General features: G+C 38.8%; 2 protein-coding genes across 2 annotated transcripts in view; both read left to right on the top strand.

Moving 5' to 3' along the window:
* Gpr19 (G protein-coupled receptor 19) overlaps positions 1–20,088 on the top strand; it is a 24,242-nt gene extending 4,154 nt beyond the window's left edge. The window contains exon 2 of the mRNA XM_010638390.2: positions 18,784–20,088. Within this exon, the coding sequence (XP_010636692.1) occupies positions 18,806–20,056 (1,251 nt within the window). The 5' untranslated portion in view covers positions 18,784–18,805 and the 3' untranslated portion in view covers positions 20,057–20,088. The remainder of the gene's footprint in view (positions 1–18,783) is intronic.
* Positions 1–21,630, top strand: part of Dusp16 (dual specificity phosphatase 16) — a 173,567-nt gene that overhangs the window by 4,154 nt on the left and 147,783 nt on the right. The window lies entirely within an intron of this gene.

Raw genomic sequence — 21,630 nt, 5'->3', positions numbered from 1 at the left:
AAAAAACCCAAAAAAAAAAAAAAAAAGCAAACATTTGGTAAATTCTTGCTTTGTTATGGAATTTTTTTGTTTTTTTATATTTTTGGTGGTACTAGGCAAACCCAGGGCCTTTGCTCTAAGCTACATCCCTAGCCATTTTAAAATTTTTCATTTCAAGACAGTGTCTACACTCAGTTGCTAAATTTCCCAGGCTGGGCTTGAACTTGCATTCCTCCTGCCTCAGCCACCCAAAGTATTGAGATTTCTGATATTATTCTTAACTCCTTTCTTGTGTAATTTGTTTGCACAAATCAGTAAGGTGGGTACAGTACCGTAGCTATATTGGCGAAGACATTCAGCACAAAGTTAAGTAGCACAGAGGCTCCACAGATTATAAATAAGTGATTTGAAATCTAGATGGAATGGTTCTAGAGCACTTTCTCAACCTCAGCACTGTTGGCATTTTGGGCTGGATAATTCTGTGTTATGGGGGGCCATCTTGCTCATTTAAAATGTTTAGCAACATCCCTGGCCTTTACTTACCAGATGTCAATATCTCCGGTCATTGCCAGATGTCTTCTGGAAAGTGAAATTGCTTCCATTTGAGAGCCACTAGTCTAGAGCCCATGATCTCAGCCACTATACTATACAGCCTCTTATTTAAGGTACACATAATCTAAAGAGAATAAATCTTCCAATTTGGGTGCAGGCTGTGAAACTGTTGGAATGTCAGTGGCTTTAAAGAGCATCGGTAGAAGATGGGCTTCCTCCAGGACGATGCTTGTTAGTAGACTCAGCAATGGAGAGCTGGTTTGTAATATCCCAGTTTCCCAGTAGGAAGAATAACTGGATTCTCCTCTTATTACTTTTCCCTGGGTCTCTGTGCCAAGCTCCTTACTTGGCCTTTAGGAATTTAAATTTTAGGGATGCACTTGTGTTACAGCAGGGCTGTACTCATCAAAGTTTCCCAAACAGATGTCTGTTGCAAGTAATCACTTGCTAATACCTAAAATACCAAAGTCTGCTAATAATTTGTTTTCAGAAATTAAAATAAGTTTAAGGCTCTCTATATAACAGTTTTGTTTTTTGTTTTTTGGTACTGGGGATCAAAGTTGGGTCCTTGCGCTTGCTTGCAAGGCAGATGGCAGAACCACTGAGCTAAATCCCTGGCCCTCTACATAACAGTTTTTAACATGATTGCTTAGGTGGGAGATTAAAAGGTTAATCTTTTTTTTTCTTTTTGAGACAAGGTTTTGCTGTGTAGTTTGGGGTAGCCTTGAACTCATTGTGTGGCCCAGGCGGGGCTTCAACTCATGGTAGTCTTCTTGCCTCAGCCTTCCGAATGCTGGGATTACAAGCACGCTCCAACATGCCTAGTTTAAAAGGTTAGATTTATAGGTCAAACTCATAGAGTTGCGTGTAATTCTGAATATCATCTATGGAAGTGTATAACTTTTTTTGTGTGGAGTACTGTCTCACATTCTCAGCCCTTTTTAAAAAATTCTTTGAGACAGGATCTCACTAAGTCGCTAAGTTGCCAAGGCTGGGTTTAAACTTGTAATTTCTCCTGCCTTAACCAACTATAGTGCTGGGATTATAGGCCTGGCCCATGAGGCTCAGTTTATCACTCTTGTGAATACATTTTCTGAGGAAGAAAGTTTGGAAATTGCTGGGGTGAGTGATTTGGATCAACTATTACTAATATATAGATGGTTGAAATAAGACTTTTTTTTTTTTTCGGTATCAGGGATTGAACTCAGGACCTTGAGCTCGCAAGGCAGGTGGCCAAACGACTGAACTAAATCCCTGGCCCTGAAATAAGAAATACTGAGAAATGATAACAATAGCATTAATTTACACTGCCTAAAAGTATATAACACTGAAATACGTATCATCCATGTGAAATATATGTAAATCCATGTTGTGTTCAGCCATGTTTTCCATGACATCTGATTACATATAGTTGTATAATTTGTCCATAAAAAATCCACAAAATCAAATCTAGCCAGGCACAGAGGTGCACACTTGTAATCTCAGCTACTCTAAGAGGCTGAGTTAGGAGGATCACAAGTTCAATACCAACTTGGGAAACATAGCAAGACCCTCTCTCAAGACAGAACAAATAAAAAGGTCTGGATTCAGTTCTTAGTACTGAGGGAACATCTGATTTCTGTTTTCTGAACTACAAGTTAGCTTTCTGGGAAACTCAGATCAGTGGTGCATATAAAGATTTACCCAGATGTTGACTTTGGTATGACATAGGCAAGTAAATGCTCCTGAAAAGCAGTTTTTAGTAGCTCTTTGTCCAGTGCTTATACTTGCATTTTAGTAAATCTTTTATGTTATTTTAAAAAATAATCAACTTTCCATATCCTCAGTTTCTGCATCTTTGGATTCAACCAGCTACAGATTAAAAATACTTCCACCACCCCTAGCCTGGGTTGGGACTGTAGCTCAGGGGTAGAATACACAGATACTTATATGCAGTCTCTAGTGCTGCAAAAACTATTCCTTTCTTGTCATTATTCCTCAGACAGGATAACAACCACTTATATAACATTTACATTATACCATATTAGGTATATGAGCACCTAGGACAATCATATAATCATCTAGAGATGATTTAAAGTATACAGGAATATGTACATATGTTTTATGCAAGCATTACACCACTTTATACATAAGGAACATGAACATCCACAGATTTTGGCATCCGCAGGGTATCTGTACCCCTTCCGGATACTGAGGGACAGCTGTAAACCACACCTACAAACAACTTTTTTCACTTTGAGTGTAATTAATGAATGTGGTCTTTGCTGCCCCACCTCTTTCATATTTAAGTCACAATGGTAGAAATGTTGATACTGAAATCACAACTTGGAAATAAAATTGAACATTTGCCTTCAAACAACTGATTGCCTTTTCTTTTACTGAATGAGCACACTGCAAGTATTCAAAAAATGTTGTAATGTTTTAAATTGAGTTTGGTGAGGTACAAATTCCTTGTTCAGATTGTTTTCTTCAGAATTTGAAAGACCCCCTACTGGGAAGAAAAGTATAAGCTATTAGTAGAGGTCTGTCAACAGGTCTAGTAACTGTTTCTTTCTCTGAGATTTTGTATTAGATGGAAGAGAGGCAAACACTGGTGGTAGGTCCTCTTTGACTAAACCCTGTCTTTCAGGAATCTTTAATAAGAGATTGTTAACACAACCAGGGTACTGGGGATGACTGGTCTGCACCCCGGGTAAAATCACCTTTCCTTTTGAAATGCACACTCCTGATCTTGGATGTTGTAGGCCCCGGGTGCCGGGCCCCAGCAGCCCTATAGAACTTCCCTTTCTTCAAATCAAAATGCTTTCTGGGGATGAGCTTTCTGTTCAATGAAAGTGGTAGGTTATAAATTAATTGATTGTATGTTGCTCATCTGCCTATCATTTTTGCTATATAGAGCTAAAGATATCTATGCTAACTCAATTCATATTATAGACCTCAGTGGAGATTTAGATAAAGAGATCCACTGACTTAATGTTTATACTGACACAAAAATAGAAACAGGGTCTCTTGACTTGTTAAATACTTATAGTCAGATTTAGGTTTCTAAGGCCTCACTCCAATGAATAACATGAAATAGGAATATTTTTTAAGTATCATTCCGGATGCTGGTTGGGTAATTGAAAGCACCAGAATCATCTGTGTGAATTTTAGCTCTCACATTCAGTTATATAAGAAATGCTACATTGAACTGATTTCTATGTTGTAACAAATTAACACAAGTTTGGTGGGTCAGAATAACACCCCTTTATTGTTTCACAGTTATGTAGGTCAGAAGTCTAGGTGGGCTGGGCTAATTTCTTTGTTTAGAGTTTGCATGATTGAAATCAAGATGTTGGCAGGATTGTGATTCTTTTCAGAAGCTCTAGGGGTGTTTCTTCTTCCAAGTTCATTCCGGTTATTGGCAGAATGTAATGACTTGTGATTTAAGACTACACCCCACCCCCCACCCCCCACTGAGTTTGAACTTCCTATCTTCCTGCCTCAGCTTCAGCCTTCTAGCTGCTAGGATCTCACGTGTGCACTGGCATGGCTGGCCCTGTTTTCTTGTTGGTTGTCAATTGGGAGCCGTTCATTCATAGCCCCTGGGGATCTTTCCCTGACACTTGAGCCCCTACATCTTAGAGCCAGCAGTGTGGTTTCAGTTACTTCTTTTGCTTGGAACTCTTTCTGTCTCTCCTCCTGCATCTTTTTGCCAGAAGCCAGAGAAAGTTCTCTGTATTTAAACCTTCAAAGCCTATTGGTCCACCCATAACAAAGCCTATTGAAACACCCATAACAACAGAATGTAATAAAATTTTTTTCTCTTCAATTCTTGTTCTTGAATTTTTCTAGGTAACATAAATTTCATGCAAAATATCAAAAAATTGCAATCTTCTGCATAAATGCGTTAAGGATTTATGTGACCAGATTATTGGATTTATCTGCATAATCTCAGATACTCTTCCTAGTTTAAGGTCCATAAAGTTAATTATATATGCAGATTACCTTTTATTATGTTACAGCAAATTTGCAGTTTCCAGGAATTGGGGTCTGGATATTTTTGAAGAACCATTTTCTGTTACACACATTATTTCCTTTAAATAATAGCAAGGCTCCATCAACAATAAAAGGTCACCAGTAAACATTACTGGGACTCCTTTCCTCTGCCCAGGTCCTGGAGTCCTTACATGGGACTAAATGGAGGTGGTGGTGTCTCAGATCCCCTTGGATTATGGCAGTGAAGTCACTGTAGTCTGAGCCGGTGATAGGCTGCTCTGACAGCCTTCAGGATGGATGGACTCTCTTCTAAGCTAGGGTACTACCTGCCTTGGATCAGCCTCATGAGTGCTAGTCCTCCATTACCTTCTGCACTAATCTGGAATAAGGAAGTGAAATGAAGGCCCCAAGCCTCTCCCTTTTCTAATAGCTTTATTAAGGATTTACATCCCATGAATTCACTCACTTTAAGTGTACAATTCTGTGATGTTTGCTAAACTTACAGAGGTACATAACCATCACTGTAATTCAAATTCAGAACATTTCCATCATCCTCATAAGATCCATTGTGTCCATTTGGGCCTTTTTGCCACACTGCCAAGGCCATGTTCCTTGTTCAGAGGTCCTCATTTCTTCTATCTTTCCTTTTGGCTTCCAGAAAACAAGAGGTGAGGATTTGCCTCAGTCCCAGTGGTACAACTTCCCTGTAAAGCAAGGGAGCACTGAGAGTTCAGGTTGATTCTCAGAATGGGATTGGGTAGGTACGAAGCAGTAAACAACACAGCTCACATCAGTATCTCAGTGATTTATCTGGGCCCTGAGGATAGGTTTTCAAAGTGTACCTGGCAGGGAACCATAGACTCCACTGAGCACCTATCTGTAATTGGGAGAATTGGAGGACAAACTGCATCAAGGGTGAGGGAATTCTCAGAGGCACTTTGCATTTGCAGGCCCCACCTGTCTCTGTATTTGTCCTACTCCTGGGTGTATTTAGGTTCTGGCCTGTAAAGGATTCTGAATTACCTCAAGGACAGTAGACTGTCACAAGAACAGTCCTAAGGCCAGGCCTGAAATACTATTCAGGATCTAGAAGGTGGTGAAGGGTCCAACGCAGCTTGGTAGCTAGATTCTCTTGTCATCTGTCAGGAGCTGGGTCCTAGAAAATCTACCACAGATGTGTCCATTCCTCTCCTACTTCCGTTATTTCCCTGATTGCCCAGCCTAAGGGAGGGGTCTCCTACCCTGCTCTCTCCTTTCTGCTCTTTTCTTTTGTATAACTTACTACAACGTAGCTATCTATTACTCTTCCCGCCCCATTCTACTACTAATTCGGTGATGCTCTTCATGAGGGTTAGGAACGCAGTTTTATTTGCCATTGTCTTCAGTTCTGAGCACAGCACTTTCTGGCACATAGTATGATCTTAATCTGTGTGTGAAATGCTGAACGAACTGATGAAAATGGGCAAAGGCTCTGAATAGTCATTTCTCCAATTATGTCTGTGACTGATAAGTCACATACCTATGTGGACATGTTTATTAAGAGTTTAACATCCATAATATATTTTTGGTTTTTTGCAGTATTAGGAATTGAACTCAGGGCCTCATGCATGCTAGGTGGTGTAACACTGAGTTACATCCCCAGCCCTTTCTATTTTGAGACACTTAGCTTTGCTAAGTGGCCTGTGCTGGTCTTGAACTTGGAATATTCCTGCCTTCATCCTCCAGCGTAGCTGGGATGACAAGTATGCACCACCACAGCTGGCTCCAGGTAGAATTACTGATTTCCTGCTAGTACTCTTGCAAAGGTCCGTCCTTTCTTCTCTTTTCTTTTCTTCTTTTTTTCTTTTTTCTTCCCCACTCCTCTCCTTTTGTTCATTTGTCATTTGTTTTGCATTGTGATAACTTGCTTAGGCTAGCTTCAGATTCCTAGGCTTAAGCAATTTTCCTGCCTCCGCTTCCTAAGTAGCTGGGACTATAGGCATGTGCCACTGTCCCCAACAACACATCCTCCTTTTGGGTTCCTTTTTCTTGACATCCTCACCAGCATTCATCATTCTTAGTCTTTTTGATAATAGCCATTCTTTCTGGAGTGAAATGATACTTCATTGTGGTTTTGACTTGCATTTCCCTGGTGATTAGTGATTTTGAACATTTTTTCCTATTTCTGTTGATCATTTGTGTGTCTTCTTTTGAGAAATGCTTATTTAGGTCTCTTGCCTTTTGTTGTTGTTGTTGTTGTTATCTTTCTGTTTTTCCCTTCCTTCCCCTTCCCTTCCTTCTTTCTTCAGATTGAGTACCCGGATAGAAGGGCACTCTGCCTATAATACCAGCATTCTGGGAGGCTGAGGCAGGAGGAGTGCAAGCTCAAGCCCACCCTGAGCAACTTGGCAAGATCTTATTTCAAAATTTTGAAAAGGAGATGGGTATAGGGATCAGCTCAGTGTGAAGGACCTGGGTTTAATGTGGAATATTTAGGGAGGTGTTTACTACTGAGTTACATCCCCGGCCCCTCTTTAAAAGTTTGAGACAGGGTCTTGCTGTGTGGCCCAGGATAGCCTCAAATTTGCAATCCTGCCTCAACCTGCCAGGTACCTAGGATTATAAGCATGCTTCCCTGGACCTGGCTTAGTTTCTTTCTTTTGTATGTGGATAGTCAGTTTTCCTAGGACCATTTATTAAAAATAAAAACTGTCCATCTCCAATTTGTATTTTTAGCAGATTTGTCTCTTGCAGGTTCTCTAATCTGTTCCAGTGATCCATGTACCTGTTTGCCAGTACATGATGTCTTTATTACTATAGTTTTGTAATATATTTTAAAGCCAAATAGTGTAATGTGTCCTCTTTTGTTCTTTTTACTCAAGATGGTTTTGGGTATTTGGAGTGTGTGTGTATGCGTGCATGTGTGTGGGTGGGTGGTTCCATACCAATTTTAGGATTTTGGGGGGATTACTGTGAAGGATCATTGGTATCTTGATAGGGAGTACATTGGATCTGGAAATTATTTTAGGTAGTATGGACATTTTGACAATATTCATTCTTTCAACCAGTGAATAGGGGATGTATTTCCATTTTTTGGTCTCCTGTTCAATGTCTTTCATCAGTTTTTTTTATAGTTACCATTATAGAGCTCTTTCAACTCTTTGATTAAATTTATTCCTCTGTATTTTATTTATTCACTTATTTTTAGTAGCTATTTTAAGTGGAATTGCCTTTTTCCTTCTTTTTTATTGGTTATACAGATTATTAGTGTATAGTTGTTCACATTAAACTCTAATGACCCTTTTCGTTTTCTTTCTTACTTTCTTTCTTTTTTTTTTTTTTTTTTGGTACTGGGGATCGAAGTTGGGCCTTTGCACTTCCGAGGCAGGCACGAGAACCACTGAGCTAAATCCCTGGCCCCCAACCCTTTGTATTTCTGTAGTGTCAGTTTTAATGTCTCCCTTTCATCTCTAATTTTTGTTATCTGAGTTTTCTCTTTTTCTTTGCTAAGATTATTGCTCTGATCCTTGTTATTTTTTTCTTTCTCTCATTTTAGGTACAGTATGTTCTTATTTTTCTAGTTCCTTGAAGTGCAAAGATAATGTTGTTTATTTGTGAGCTTTCTGCTTTTTCGTTTTTTTGTACCAGGGATCGAACTTGGGTCCTTGCTCTTGTGAGGCAGGCAGCAGAACCACTGCACTAAATCCCCAGCCATCTTGCTTTTTCAATGTAGATGCTGAGTGTACTCCTCTTAGCACTACCTCTGGTGTGTACAATAGGTTATGGTATGTTGTGTTTCCCTTTTCATTTATTTTAAGAAATTTTAAAATTTCCTTCTTGATTTCTTCCTTCATCCATTAGTTGTTCAAATAATTTTCAGGTATTTGTATAGTTTCCTAAGTTTTTCTTGTGATTTCTGGTTTTAGTGTATTTGTGATTGGAAAAGATACTCAGTATTATTTCCGTTTAAAAAAATTGGTTGAGTCTTATTTTGTGGCCTATCATGTGCTCTTTGTTCCGTGTGCTGTTGAGAAGAATGTGTATTCTTCAGGTACTGGATAAAATGTTATGTAGAATCAATTAGATCCATTTGGGCTAGGATGCAATTTAACTCTGCTGTTTCCTTGTTGATTTTCTGTCTGGATGACCCATCTTTTGTTGATAGCGAGGTGTTAAGAGTCACTCCATTTTGTATTGTGGACTATTTCTCCATTTAGGTCTGTTAATACTTGTTCTATATATTTGAGTATTCTGATATCAGGTGCATATATACTTAGAATTGTTAATTCCCCTTGCTTAATTGACCCGTTGTCTCTTTTACTGCTTTTTATTTAAAGTATATTTTTCAATAAAAATATGGTTACCCCTACTTTCTTTTTTATTCCATTTTGCATGGAATATCTCATTCCATCGCTTTACTGTCAGTCTATACGTGTCGTTAAAGGTGAAATGGATTTATTGTAAGCAGCATATAATTGGGTCTTGTTTTCTTAATCCATTTAGAAAATTTATGTCTTTTAATTGGAGAATTAACCTATTACATTTCAGGTAATTATCAGTATACAGCCATTTGTAACATTTTTTTTTCCATTGCTGGGGATTAAACCTGGGCCTCATGCATGCTAACAAGTATTTATCACTATGCTACATTTCTCTTTTCTCTTCTTTTGTGTATGCCTGCCTGCCTTCCCTTCTTCCTTCCTCCTTCCTCCCTCCCCTTCCCCTCTCTTCCTCCCTCCTCCTCCTCTTCTTCTTTCTTCTTCCCTCCCTTCTCCCCCCTTGCTCCCTCCCTCCTGGTTTTTCTCACCAAGTTACCGAGACTGACTTTGAACTTGAAATCTTCCTCCCTTAGCCAAGTAACTGGGTTAATAGGCATACACCACCTTGCTCAATTTAGACCCAAAATTTGTTTAATTTTTTAAATGACTTCCAAGTCTCTGTTAGATTATTGATTCACTTCCCTGTGTTCTCTTGAAACTCATTGAGTTTCCCTAAATCAGCAGTTTTAAATTCTCCAGTTAAGAGATTAGCTATGTTAGTTACTATCCATTTAGTTTCTGGTGCCTTGTTTTTCACTATGAGGTGATGTCTTGGTTCTCTTAAAGTTCTTGATGCTTGTTTTTGCATTGTGGTTTGCACATTGAAGGATTGGAGTTTATTCCAATGTTTATAATCTGCCTTTGTTTTTAACCCATCTTTCTAAAAATTTAAGCAGGTTTCTTGAATGTTTTCTGAGTCTACTTAGCACTAGGTAGCACCCTAAATTCCCGTGACTGCGAAGTCTGCTCTTGATGTGTTGTCACTGATTCAGCACTAGAGGGCAACCCAAGCCCAGATTTGTGGCAGATCTGCAGCAGTTGGTTTGTTATTCAGCAAGAATTGAGGGAACACATAAAAAGTATAGTTCATCTCTTCAGCCTTTCTTGGGGGCCAAGGTAGACCCAAATGCCTTATCTGCAATCACCAGCTGTGGTCAGGACATTCTGCTGGCATTCTGCCCACCTCCATTCAGCAGAATCACTATGGAGGGTCCAGCCTAAGTCTCTGAAGCCACACCTGTGGCTACGAACACCTCAATCTGTCACACCCTCAGGCCACAGTTCTCTGAGACCAGTCAGCATTGGTTATCACTTTATTGGTTATCATTTTACTGAGATTGTAGATTTCTGAGATTGAATGGGTCTCAGATTACTGCTGATAAAATGTGAAAAAGAAAACAATTTTTAAAAAACATTTACATTGAGTCAGGGATTTAGCTCAGTGGTTCCTTTGCCTGCCCCGCAAGTACAAGGTCCCGAGTTCGATTCCCTCGGTACCAAAAAAAAAGAAAGAAAAGAAACATTTACGTTTTAGGCTAGGCATAATGGTGCATGCCTATGATCCCAGCAGGATGATCATGATTTCAAGCCCAGCCTGGGTAATGTAACAACCTAGTGAGACCTTACCTCAAAATAGAAAAGGACTGGAGGTAAATCTCAGCGCAAATGCCCTGGGTTTAACTCCCCAGTACCACACAAAACTTTGTGTGTGTGGGGGGGTACTTTAATGAGGACTTTGATTTTTTAAAACTTACATAATTATGAGAGAGGCTGCAGGGATACAAGCCTTCCTGGGTAATCGAAAATATTACCAACAATGCTGACCCATTTTATTTCTTATACTTTAGAATTTGTGTGAAGGTAAAGGTGATAGAATAATAGTTTTTTAAATTCAGATGTTCATAATTTTTTACTCAGAAATGTTCATGGGTTTTTGTGACTACTTTATGAATACAGAAAGAGCTGTTTAGGGCTGGGGATGTAGCTCAGTGGCACAGCACCTGTCTGGTAAGCTGAAGGCTGTGAGTTCAATTCCAAGTACAAACAAAAAAGAGCTATTATGAAATTCCTTCTTTGTTTCAAAAGTCATTTTCCCCTTGAACACACAACCAGTATCCAGACAAGATGATGTACCAGTCTTCTCTTTTTCTCTCACATGTATACACACATGCATTATGAAAGGAGGGTAGAGCATTAGAGAAAATTCCAAGTGATTGCAGGGAAGCTGTTTTCATCAACAATTGTGAGGTTCTTTTTTAATTATTCACAATTATCTAATGGAAATAATTAAAACAGAATGGATTCTTTGTACTTGTGAGAGGCACATTTAATCTAGTTATATTACATATTTTGGTGTATAGTATAGAATAGAGAGATCTGGTGAGAATGTTACTATAAAATCATTCCCAGCTTAGAGAAAGGTTGTATTTATTTATTTGGGCCTCAATAATTTTGCCTTTAGAAATTCTGTTGTAAATGATGATTAGGTACCCAGGACCTTTCACAAAAGCCATTTGCCCTCAAAAAATTTAAAGGATGTGATTAATGTTAGTATTGTCATTAAAGTATATGATATTGTTACAAAAATATGTTTGCTTGTCATATGGTTTAAATTATTCTCATGTGCTGACAGTAGTAACAGCGCAATTTTCAAGAACTTGCTTTGTGCCAGATACAGAACTAGGTGATTTATAGAACTATATACAAGGATGACACTTATTTTCCTTGTACCCAGTAGATTTATATATATTAACTAATTTATTTCCAGTATATATCCTTTAATTCTCAAAAGAAGCAAATGAGATAGGAAAGAATTATCCTCATCTTAGGGGTAAGAAAATTAAAGTTCAAAAGGGTTAGGTAACATGCTCAAGGTCACAAAGTTAGTGAATGACAAAATAAGGATTTATACATTAGCCATCTTGATTTCAAAGCAGTATGTTTGCAATTTGCCTACATTGTGAAATGAAAATAATTATTTTTAGCAGAATATTATGTTCTGGGTATAAATTTGCCAAATTTAGCAAATAAAGATAGAAGACATCTATTAAATATTGAATGGGATATTATATGGGACATACTTAGCTAAAATCTTTTAGGAGTGTGCACGTTCTGGACTTTGGGATAGGATGCTCTGTAAACCCTTTTCTTCTGGAAGTGGTGTTTTGGCAAATGTTTAATAACTGGCTCTGTAGTGGAAAAAATAAAACAAGCTGATTTGTGGTGTATGTCTTTTTCTGTGTTGTGACTATTCCTACCATATCTGACTCCTGAAATTGAACCTGATGTCATTCAACCTGAAGTTAGAAAGAAATGCGTACAGTTGGTTTGGGGACGTCTGTGCACGCCAGTTCCAGCCTGGCACTGTCACAGGCATTTCTGGTTTTTTTATGCATAGGCAACTCAAGCCTACATTACAACTAAAGGCTTAAGAAAAATATCTACTGCCCCAGTATTTTCTAAAATAAAACAGTGAAAAATATAAAAGATAGTTTTCTATTTGGGAAACCATTGACCAAATTTTTCCCTCATTCAAACTAAAGTCTAGAGTTCTGCCTTCAATTTGTGTTTAAAAGGCAAGTTTATCATCAGTCCTATTGAACTTCCAACACTGTCATACACTTATTCTGAAGAAAAAAGCTCTCTCCAGACCAGTGTGTCTCCTGCACTTTTGATGCTAGGCCTCCATGCGGTATATCATATGTGTGATTTTTTTTTTAATGTTTACTATGTCACGTATTTCTGAGCTAGTGTATTGAACAGATGTATCTGTTGGTAGCAAAGAGGCTGTGGGGAATAATTTTGGATGAGCAATTAAGAAAGATCTGTCTCTTCAATCCCCGGTACCAAAAAAAAAGAAAGAAAGATCTGTCTCTGTACAGCCAGTTTGACCCTCTCAATTCCGATCAGGCCCTTTGTGGTCTCAGTGGGCATGAAGCCCCAGTGGTGGTTAATTAAGAGCAGGGGCATGAGGGGAAGCAGTCCTGAAGTGACTTCTTTCCACTGTATGACCTGAGGGATGAAGTTAAGGTGTTTTCAGTTGTAAAACTGGGCTAATAATGTTACCTGCCTTGAAGGGGTATAAAGTACTTCATCATAATAATAACTCTCGGTAGTATTAATGCTGTAACTATTGTCATCACTGAAATGAATCTTATTATTATTTAGTAAATGGCCTTATCTCTGTGGTTTAACTCCAGCAGATACATCCCATTGTACAGAAAAATTTTTTTATTATTTTTAACTACATTATATAAAAATTACAAATATTGAGTTTGATTTTAATTTTTTTGTTTGTTTGTTTGTTACTGGGGATCGAACTCGGACCTTGTGCTTGCGAGGCAGGTGGCAGAACCACTGAGTGAAATCCCTGGCCCTTGATGTTAAACTTTAAACAAATCTCGGAAATGAGAAGGGTCTTCCAACATTGTGAGAATGTTTGGGAATCGTTACGATTTCAGGAGGGGAAAGAAATCAGTTAGGGGTTTTTGAGTCTCGGAGAAAACTGCAGCAGTGGTTGATATAGACTTAGCCAAGAATAGCCCTTGGCAGAGCTGAGCTCGCCTTCTGTGCCCTTCATTCTTCTTTATGGTCCTCCTCTCCCTCTCATTAGCTTGCAGTCACTCATTCATCCAACAAACCCGTCCATCAAATGTGACTTTCAAAAAGTTAAAATCATTAACTTAGATTGTAAATCATCAAATAAAGAATAAACATGTCAAATTTATTAATTTATTACCGAAGGAACTGATGAGGTATTAAAGCTGGTTCCAAGAGCCTTTGAAGAAATGGCATTTACAGGCATTTTTTAAAATCAGCATGTGTTGTGTATATGTACTAATTTCTTACAGTGACTATAATCATGTACTACAAACATGTACTAATAAAATTTAAAAATCAGCATTAAAAATTTCGACTAAGTAGACATAAAACTGGTTAATGTCCTACAAGGCAGTATGTCCATAACCTAACCTTTGGGTTATTTTTTCTGCTGAACAGAAATCTACAAGTTAACATGTAACTTCACAGTGTCTGGTGCTAGTTGAGTAGTAAATAGTAGTCAAGCACAAATTTAATTTTCTAGAGGATTAATAATCCTTGGGTCCGGTGAGACCATAATATTAAGTAAAATAAATCAGACACACAAGATTAAATATTGCATCACTTCTCTTATATGAGAAACCCAAAGTGCAAATAATTTAAAGAGCAAAAGGAAAGACAGACAATAGGAAATAGGGAGATAGATCTTTGGTAAATGGGATAAAGATCTTGAGTTGGAGGGATGGAGAGGGAAGAAAAGAAAAGTAGAATAAAAAGAATTAAGATAAGTTATGTACATGTGCCTGTTCCCCACAATGAGTGTAATCATTGTGTACTATACATATGTACTAATAAAAAATTATATGAACAAATATTTTATAGGGCTGGGAGTATAGAGCACTTACCTAGGATATTGAGGCCCTATTCCATCCCCAGCACCAGGGGAATTAAATGTCCCAACATTTTGCCTATTTTTAAGTATTAGATAATTTTTATTAACGTAACCATCCATTTATATATTCAGTACACCTTTAATATCTCTATCACTTATTAATATCTATATGCCCCTGGGATGTAGAGATAAAAACATAGTCTCTATTCTCAAGAAACTCATAACCTAATGGGGAAGACAAAAATGCAGAGTAAAAATTACAATACCAGATGATAAAGCATATTCCCTCAGTAGAGAGGGCTTCCCAGCTCCTGGGGTTTTTGCCCATCACCATTTTCTCCACCCACACATTAAAACACATCTTTTAGGGTCTGGGGATTTAGCTCAGTGGTTTGGTGGCCTGCCTTGCAAGTGCAAGGACCCAAGTTCAATCCCCAGTACAAAAAAACAAAACAAAGCACATCTCTTAGAGCCCAGATAGATAAGTAGATCATTTGATAGGCCAATTTTCCTCTTTTAGTTAATATATAGAGATAAATAAGGGCCTTCAATATTCCACCCAATGGCAGTCTCAAAACTGTTTGTGAAGAGATAGGTGGGAGCAAGAAAGAGGTGACTTCTTTCTCGTCACTCTTACACTTACTGTATATGGGTGGCTCGATATAATTACTGATTAAATAGCCTTTATTTCATAAACACTCTGTGGAAGACATTTCAAAATAATGGAGCAGAAGAGGCCTTTGTGAAATTTTACTTTGGGACCCTTGGCTTATAGTATATATGGCAGACTATTTTGGGGGGTCAGGGGTACAGGACCTGTCTGGCAACACTCAAACTACCTTACCTCTGCCTGCTTCTTGTAGCAGCTGACCTGGGTGACTTCAGTTTTACCTATTTGGCCCTTACCGGGAGTTATGATTTTTCCCCTTTCACCATGGTCGTCAATTTTTCAGCTCCCTGAAACACACAGTGACTTCCTATCCTGCATTTAATTCTAGTAGAGCCACAGAGCATAGGAGTCATTTTAGTTATTTGTCCTTATGGATCCAATTTAGTCAATGTTTAGTCAGCAGTTGTTAATGTGAAGAAACTCAGTGGAAGCTATAGAGCATGGGGAAAAGCACCTGCCCCTCAGGAGCCCATAATTCAGTGGAGAAGACAGAAACATGGGCGTAATTCTAAAGCAGTGATCCCTAACCTTGGCCACATGTTAGGATCACCTGGGGAACTTAAGCACATCCAGTGCCCAGGTTGCACTCTGGACCGCTTAAAGTAAGTAGAGTGACAGAGGGTGGGACCCAGGCATGTGTATATTTTTTAAAGCTCGCTGAGAAATTCCAGTGCATTGCTAAGCCAGAGCAAAACAAACTTGGAAAATGCTGCAGTAAAGGACTGACAGGGTGCTATATGAACAAGGGCACCACAAGCATGGATTTGTTAATATTCTTTATCCATCATCTGACCACATTTCAACCCACGAATGTGGAAAATACAGCCTCTCATTGTAAACAGGGGGAAAATTGAGGTCAGTTTGACTGTAGGGCATTTAGAAACTGTATAGTCTGTGAGGTATGGTCTAAAGGGAATTGTCTCTAAGCGGGAAAAGGTCCCCCCAAAAGATCAGCCCAGAAAGGTGACCCCCAAATTCATTCTCCATACTATTTCTCTTTCCTGGCATTTTGTTGCTGCTGTTGTTCCTGTCTTTCTGGATAAGTCCTCCTCCAACCACAGCTCAAACCTCAGCTTTGTAAAATCTTCCCTACCCCAGTTAAAATTGGGTCCCTGTTTTCCTCCATTACTTCACTCCTTGTAAATGTGTCTGTTTTCAGCAGTTAATTATAATTATCATCAAATGTAGTTATAATATGGTGGACTGCTTATTTTGTATTTTATAGGCCTTACTAATCTGGGTTTCCCTAGCACCAGCACAGCTTCTTGGTTTATTGAATCATAAGCAGAGCTGCAGTCAGAAAGTCATGCACTTATGGGGAAACCCAGACTCCTCAGACTTCTCAGGCTCTCTCCCTCTCTTTTCGACCATGGAGAGCCCCTGCGTCCAAGCTGCTGGAGAAGCCAGCACACTCACTGGTGTAAAGCAGCTGGAGGCAAGGAGGGACGGAGACCTAGCAGGGCTTTAGTTGTCACCGTGAGCTTAAGTTTCCTTCACAGAGTTGTGTAGGGAGAGGAAGTGGAAATTAAACTTCATAGGAATAAAGTGTATTGACCAAGGAAGGGCACCAGTGCCATTGACTCCTGTTTTATTTAGGCCCTGCCAACCCAAAAAAAGTTTAGAGAGCAGCTTTTTGCTTGTCCTTTTTTTGTGTGTGTTGTGTCTTTTGTGGTTTTTTTTAAAGTGGTTTTGTTCTTTGAAATTTTATAGGTTTTGAACAAATGCAGGTGAAAAGATTATTTCAGTTTTATAAGGGAGGGTCCTGCATTCCAGGTTTTCTAGGGCAATCCTAATCTTAGAGCTCATGTTCTTCTTTTTTTTTTTAATCCTGTTTTCACCATGTTCATTGTTTTGTCTTATTTTTTAAATTAAGGAAAGTATGGTTGCTTTCTTACAATTGCCTATCATTTGGCAGCATGCTTCAAAGTCCTTTAGTTATGAAAATGTCAAGTTATTTTACATTTCTTTAAATAGGACACACATGAGTAAATATTGAATAGTTTCTCTTGTGTGAAAAACTAAAAGTAAATAAGGTTAAATGGTATAATTGATAGTGTGAAATAGGAAGAAAAGGTCTCAAGGAGAAGGGGAAGTAGAAAGGGGAGGGGAAAGGAAATAAGGGAAAAGAAAAATATGAAAAAAGGAAAAAATGAAAACAAAGTCATTGTAAATAGGGGAGGTTAAAGGGGTGAAGGGAGGGTGGGGAATGGGGAAGAAATAAGAACCAAGATACATCATGTAAAGGGACAAGATCCCAGTGATGAATGTAACTGTATTATTTACCTTCAATGTGTAAACTTAATGGAAAAAAAAAATTTTACATTTCTCTTTGCGAGGTCAAGTAGGGCTGCTCCACAGACAAAAGAAACCTGAAGATAATACAGATATGGTATTTAGTGCGTTACCCTGGACTGCAAACTTTTGTGGAATTTAGTTTCTCTGTGAAGACACTTTAAACACTCCCACAAAGGAAGGGGAAAAATATCTGCCGAGGAAAAAATGGGTCAGTAAGAGCTACTCTTTCATTAAGAACCTTTCTTTAATTCTGCATGTCACACCAGAAATGTTTTTTAGTAAGGTGAAGTCACAGACGCACACCAAGAGCTCCTTCTAGAGCCTGTGATGTAGCAGCATCTGCTTGTGCCTCAGGCCAGGCGGATTCTTAACAACTCAGTGGCTGTAACCCTACCAGGGCTCTTTACTTTTATTGGGTAAAATTTCAAAAATTCCCATGTTTATCTCTTACCTTAATAACTGTAGTAGTTACGGTTATTATGGATCCAGTTGTTATGGTTTCTCTTTCTACTTAATGGATTCAGACCAAGTTAAACCTTTACAATCCAACTGTGACCAAAATCACCTCACTTTTAATTGAATGAAACACAATTATGCCATCTTTTTTTACTATTAAAAAGTGTAATTTTTTCTCACTGAGTAGTACAAAAAGTATCCAATAAAGGTTAAATATGTTTTGATAATATTTTATATCTAAGCGTCAAAAACTTTTTAAAGTTGCCGAGTAATGCTAACAGGTACATTTTGTTGTATTTAATCACCTCACTGTCCTAAAGTCTGTAGTAATCTGCTTATATCCCTGAGAGGACATCTTATATATTCTTCAGTCAGCATTATTTTATGAAATAGGAACAAAACAGTGGCATCAAAGCATGTAGGTGGCACACTATTAGTACATGGACTACATCGTTTTTGTAAAAAGCAGGCTATTTGTATGTGTCCTGAAATTAGGAGCTACCTTTGCCTTATGTGGCCATGGTGTGCTTGCTCTGTGTGTTAACCATAACGCTTCAGTAACAGAAAATCTGCAGTCGGTCAGGCAGAGTTCTTTCCAGGAGCCAGCCAGTCTGTACTCACAGACTCTTTTTACGCAGCTGTTCCCATAGTCAACCTCTGTGTGTTTTCCACTGCTCAAGCTTTTCCTTCCTGCAGCCTTATTTCATTACTATTACGACATTTAGGAACTTCTCACATACTTGCCTGGAATTCCAGTAGTTTTTCAGCTGGTGGTAATGCCTTTACCATAAGCCAGATTTGGGCTTCCTGCCCTCTGTGATTTACCCAGTGGGGGAAGAAATAATGACATGTATAGGAATGGGGCTTGGTATGGGGTGTACTATCGCTGACTACTATAGATCAGGAGATGATGAGGCCAGAGAGAGGCTGAGCTCATTCTAAAATGAAAAAGAAATGGGGCCAGAATGTTTTCTGGATAGTAGTTATGTTTTCCACCCAATCCACAGTCCTTTCTCATTGACAAATGGCAACCAATCTAAGTGTCAGATGAGATCGTTAGTCGTAGCAGTCAGCCTATTTGATACCATTTTAACAGGAGGCCTCGTTCTTCTTTTCTTATCCAGAACTAAGAGGAAAAAAGTGAATATGGTTTTTGCTCACAGAATGGATAACATCAAGCCACCTTTGGTTGTTCCTTCACTTTTGGTGCCCCTCCAGAACCACAGCTACACTGAAACAGCTGCACCTCTGCCAAGCCACGACCTGGTGGAATTATGTGATGAGGAGCACGGATGGATGGGCAACAGAACAGACCTTCGATATGGACTGAAACCCGGGGAAGTGGCCACAGCCAGCATTTTCTTTGGGGCTCTGTGGTTGTTTTCTATCTTTGGCAATTCCCTGGTTTGCTTGGTCATCCATAGGAGTAGGAGGACTCAGTCCACCACCAACTACTTTGTGGTCTCCATGGCATGTGCTGACCTTCTCATCAGTGTGGCCAGCACTCCATTTGTCCTGCTCCAGTTCACTACTGGCAGATGGACGCTTGGGAGTGCAATGTGCAAGGTTGTACGCTATTTTCAGTATCTCACTCCGGGCGTCCAGATCTATGTTCTTCTCTCCATCTGCATAGACCGGTTCTACACCATTGTTTACCCGCTGAGCTTCAAGGTATCCAGAGAAAAGGCCAAGAAAATGATCGCAGCATCCTGGATCTTCGATGCAGCGTTTGTGACCCCTGTCCTCTTTTTCTACGGCTCCAACTGGGACAGTCACTGTAACTATTTCTTCCCTTCCTCCTGGGAAGGGACTGCCTATACTGTCATCCACTTCTTAGTGGGCTTTGTGATTCCATCTGTCCTCATAATCTTGTTTTACCAGAAGGTCATAAAGTATATTTGGAGAGTAGGCTCTGATGGTCGCACAGTGAGGAGAACAATGAACATTGTCCCAAGGACAAAAGTGAAAACGGTCAAGATGTTTCTCATTTTAAATCTCTTGTTTTTGTTCTCCTGGCTGCCTTTTCATGTAGCTCAGCTCTGGCACCCCCATGAGCAAGACTATAAGAAAAGTTCCCTTGTTTTCACAGCAATCACATGGATATCCTTTAGTTCTTCAGCCTCTAAACCTACCCTTTACTCAATTTATAATGCCAATTTTAGGAGGGGGATGAAAGAGACTTTTTGCATGTCCTCGATGAAGTGTTATCGAAGCAATGCCTATACTATCACAACAAGTTCAAGGATGGCCAAAAAAAACTATGTTGGCATTTCAGAAATCCCTCCCATGGCCATAACTATAACCAAAGACTCAATCTATGATTCATTTGACAGAGAAGCCAAGGAAAAGAAGCTTGCTTGGCCCATTAACTCAAATCCACCAAATACTTTTGTCTGATTTCTCAGAATTCTTTCACTTACTGTTATGCACTGGAGATTAAAATCTTTAACTATAAAACAAGTTATTTACATATTTTTTCACTCAACTTTCTTGAGTTATTTTGTAAAATGCATTCATTTGTTGATTATAGTTTTTGTGACTTATACCATTTGCTTTTTGTTTTAGGAAAAGCATTCACCTTAACTATGGTCATTATTTTACTATACTAGTTAAGATGCATAAAAAAATCCTTCTCTATTTTTTATTGACCATTAGGAAACAGTTTTTGGTTAATGATTCCACTCTGTTTTTTTCTGTTTTCTATTTCTTCTCTCTATTGAATTTTTATAACTATGGGCTTCTGTTTCAGTGAAGGCCTCCATGTCCTACATTTCTGGAATATATATTTCTTTAAGCATTTAAGAGTAGTTAATACTGTATATGTTTTCACATTATCTTCTTCCAAGTAATCACTGGCCAGATCTGCGGAAAGCAATTTATGTATTGGAAGATATTGGAACTTGCTGGGGAGTCTCCTATAACTGGGTTTAAATCAGAATTCTTAGTGAAAAAAATGCTTATGGTATTGCCAAAATTTCTCTCTTTCTCTTGATTTCTTCCTACTTAATACACGCTGTTGATGAGATCTTGAAAATTCTGAATTCAGTGATGTCTTTCTCACATCTGGGCCCCATCTAGGCTGCCTCACCTTCCTTCTCTGAGTTATACACAAGCAAATGAGCAAGGGCCCTCGCTAGGCATGCCCAGAAAATGTCAGAGGGAGAAATGACAGCTGGTATTTCTTTGTGCTCTACAATTCAGTGATCTTCTACTGCCCAGCCCTGTCACCATCCACCAGGGCAGAAAGGGCACGGACTACCTTTTTCTTTCTCCTAGAATCTCAAGACACAAGCCCATTTCTCTAGCCAGAGCTTCCTTCCCTTCATCTTTCCAGATCACAGCACCATACACCAGCAAAGTCACACCCTTCATTGCTTATGATAACTCAAGACTTTTCTCTCTGGTTCTCAGGTCTCCATTATTTCAATTCTAGGACCAATGCATTTAGAAAATGTTTTCTATTAAACAATAAAGGGCTTCAAGACAAGACTGGTGTGCATTTTCATGCCCTAGTTAACAGCTGCAGTTATTCATCAATTTTACATGCATTAGCTCATTTAGGCTCAATAATTCTGTGATATATTTATTGTCACTTGTTTAATAGATGAGGAAATGAAATCAAAAGTAATGTGACTAGCCCAAATTTGAATGCAACGGAGCTGGCATTTGTACTCTTTCCTCAGCATTTCAAATGTCTTTTTCTTGTAAAGAACAAAAGTGGTTATATCTCCTTGGGCCTCCTTCTTCCTGTGGTAGAACTGTAAGGTTGAAAAGAACCCTGCTGTTCTTTAAAGAGATCTAGAACTCAGCCTGGTGTAGTGTTGCATGCCTGTAATCCCAGCATTTGGGAGGCTGAGCCGGGAAGATTGACCTGAGTTCAAGGCCAGACTGAACTACATGGCAAAACCATCTCAAAACAAAACAAAACAAAAACACTAGAACTCTAGATGTAAAAAAAAAAAAAAAATATA

This window comes from Fukomys damarensis, unplaced genomic scaffold, assembly GCF_012274545.1.
Source record: "Fukomys damarensis isolate Sample0158 unplaced genomic scaffold, DMR_v1.0_HiC HiC_scaffold_19, whole genome shotgun sequence".
Taxonomy (NCBI): Eukaryota; Metazoa; Chordata; class Mammalia; order Rodentia; family Bathyergidae; genus Fukomys; species Fukomys damarensis.
The sequence above is the reverse complement of the archived record's forward strand: the minus strand, read 5'-3'. Positions and strand labels throughout refer to the sequence as shown.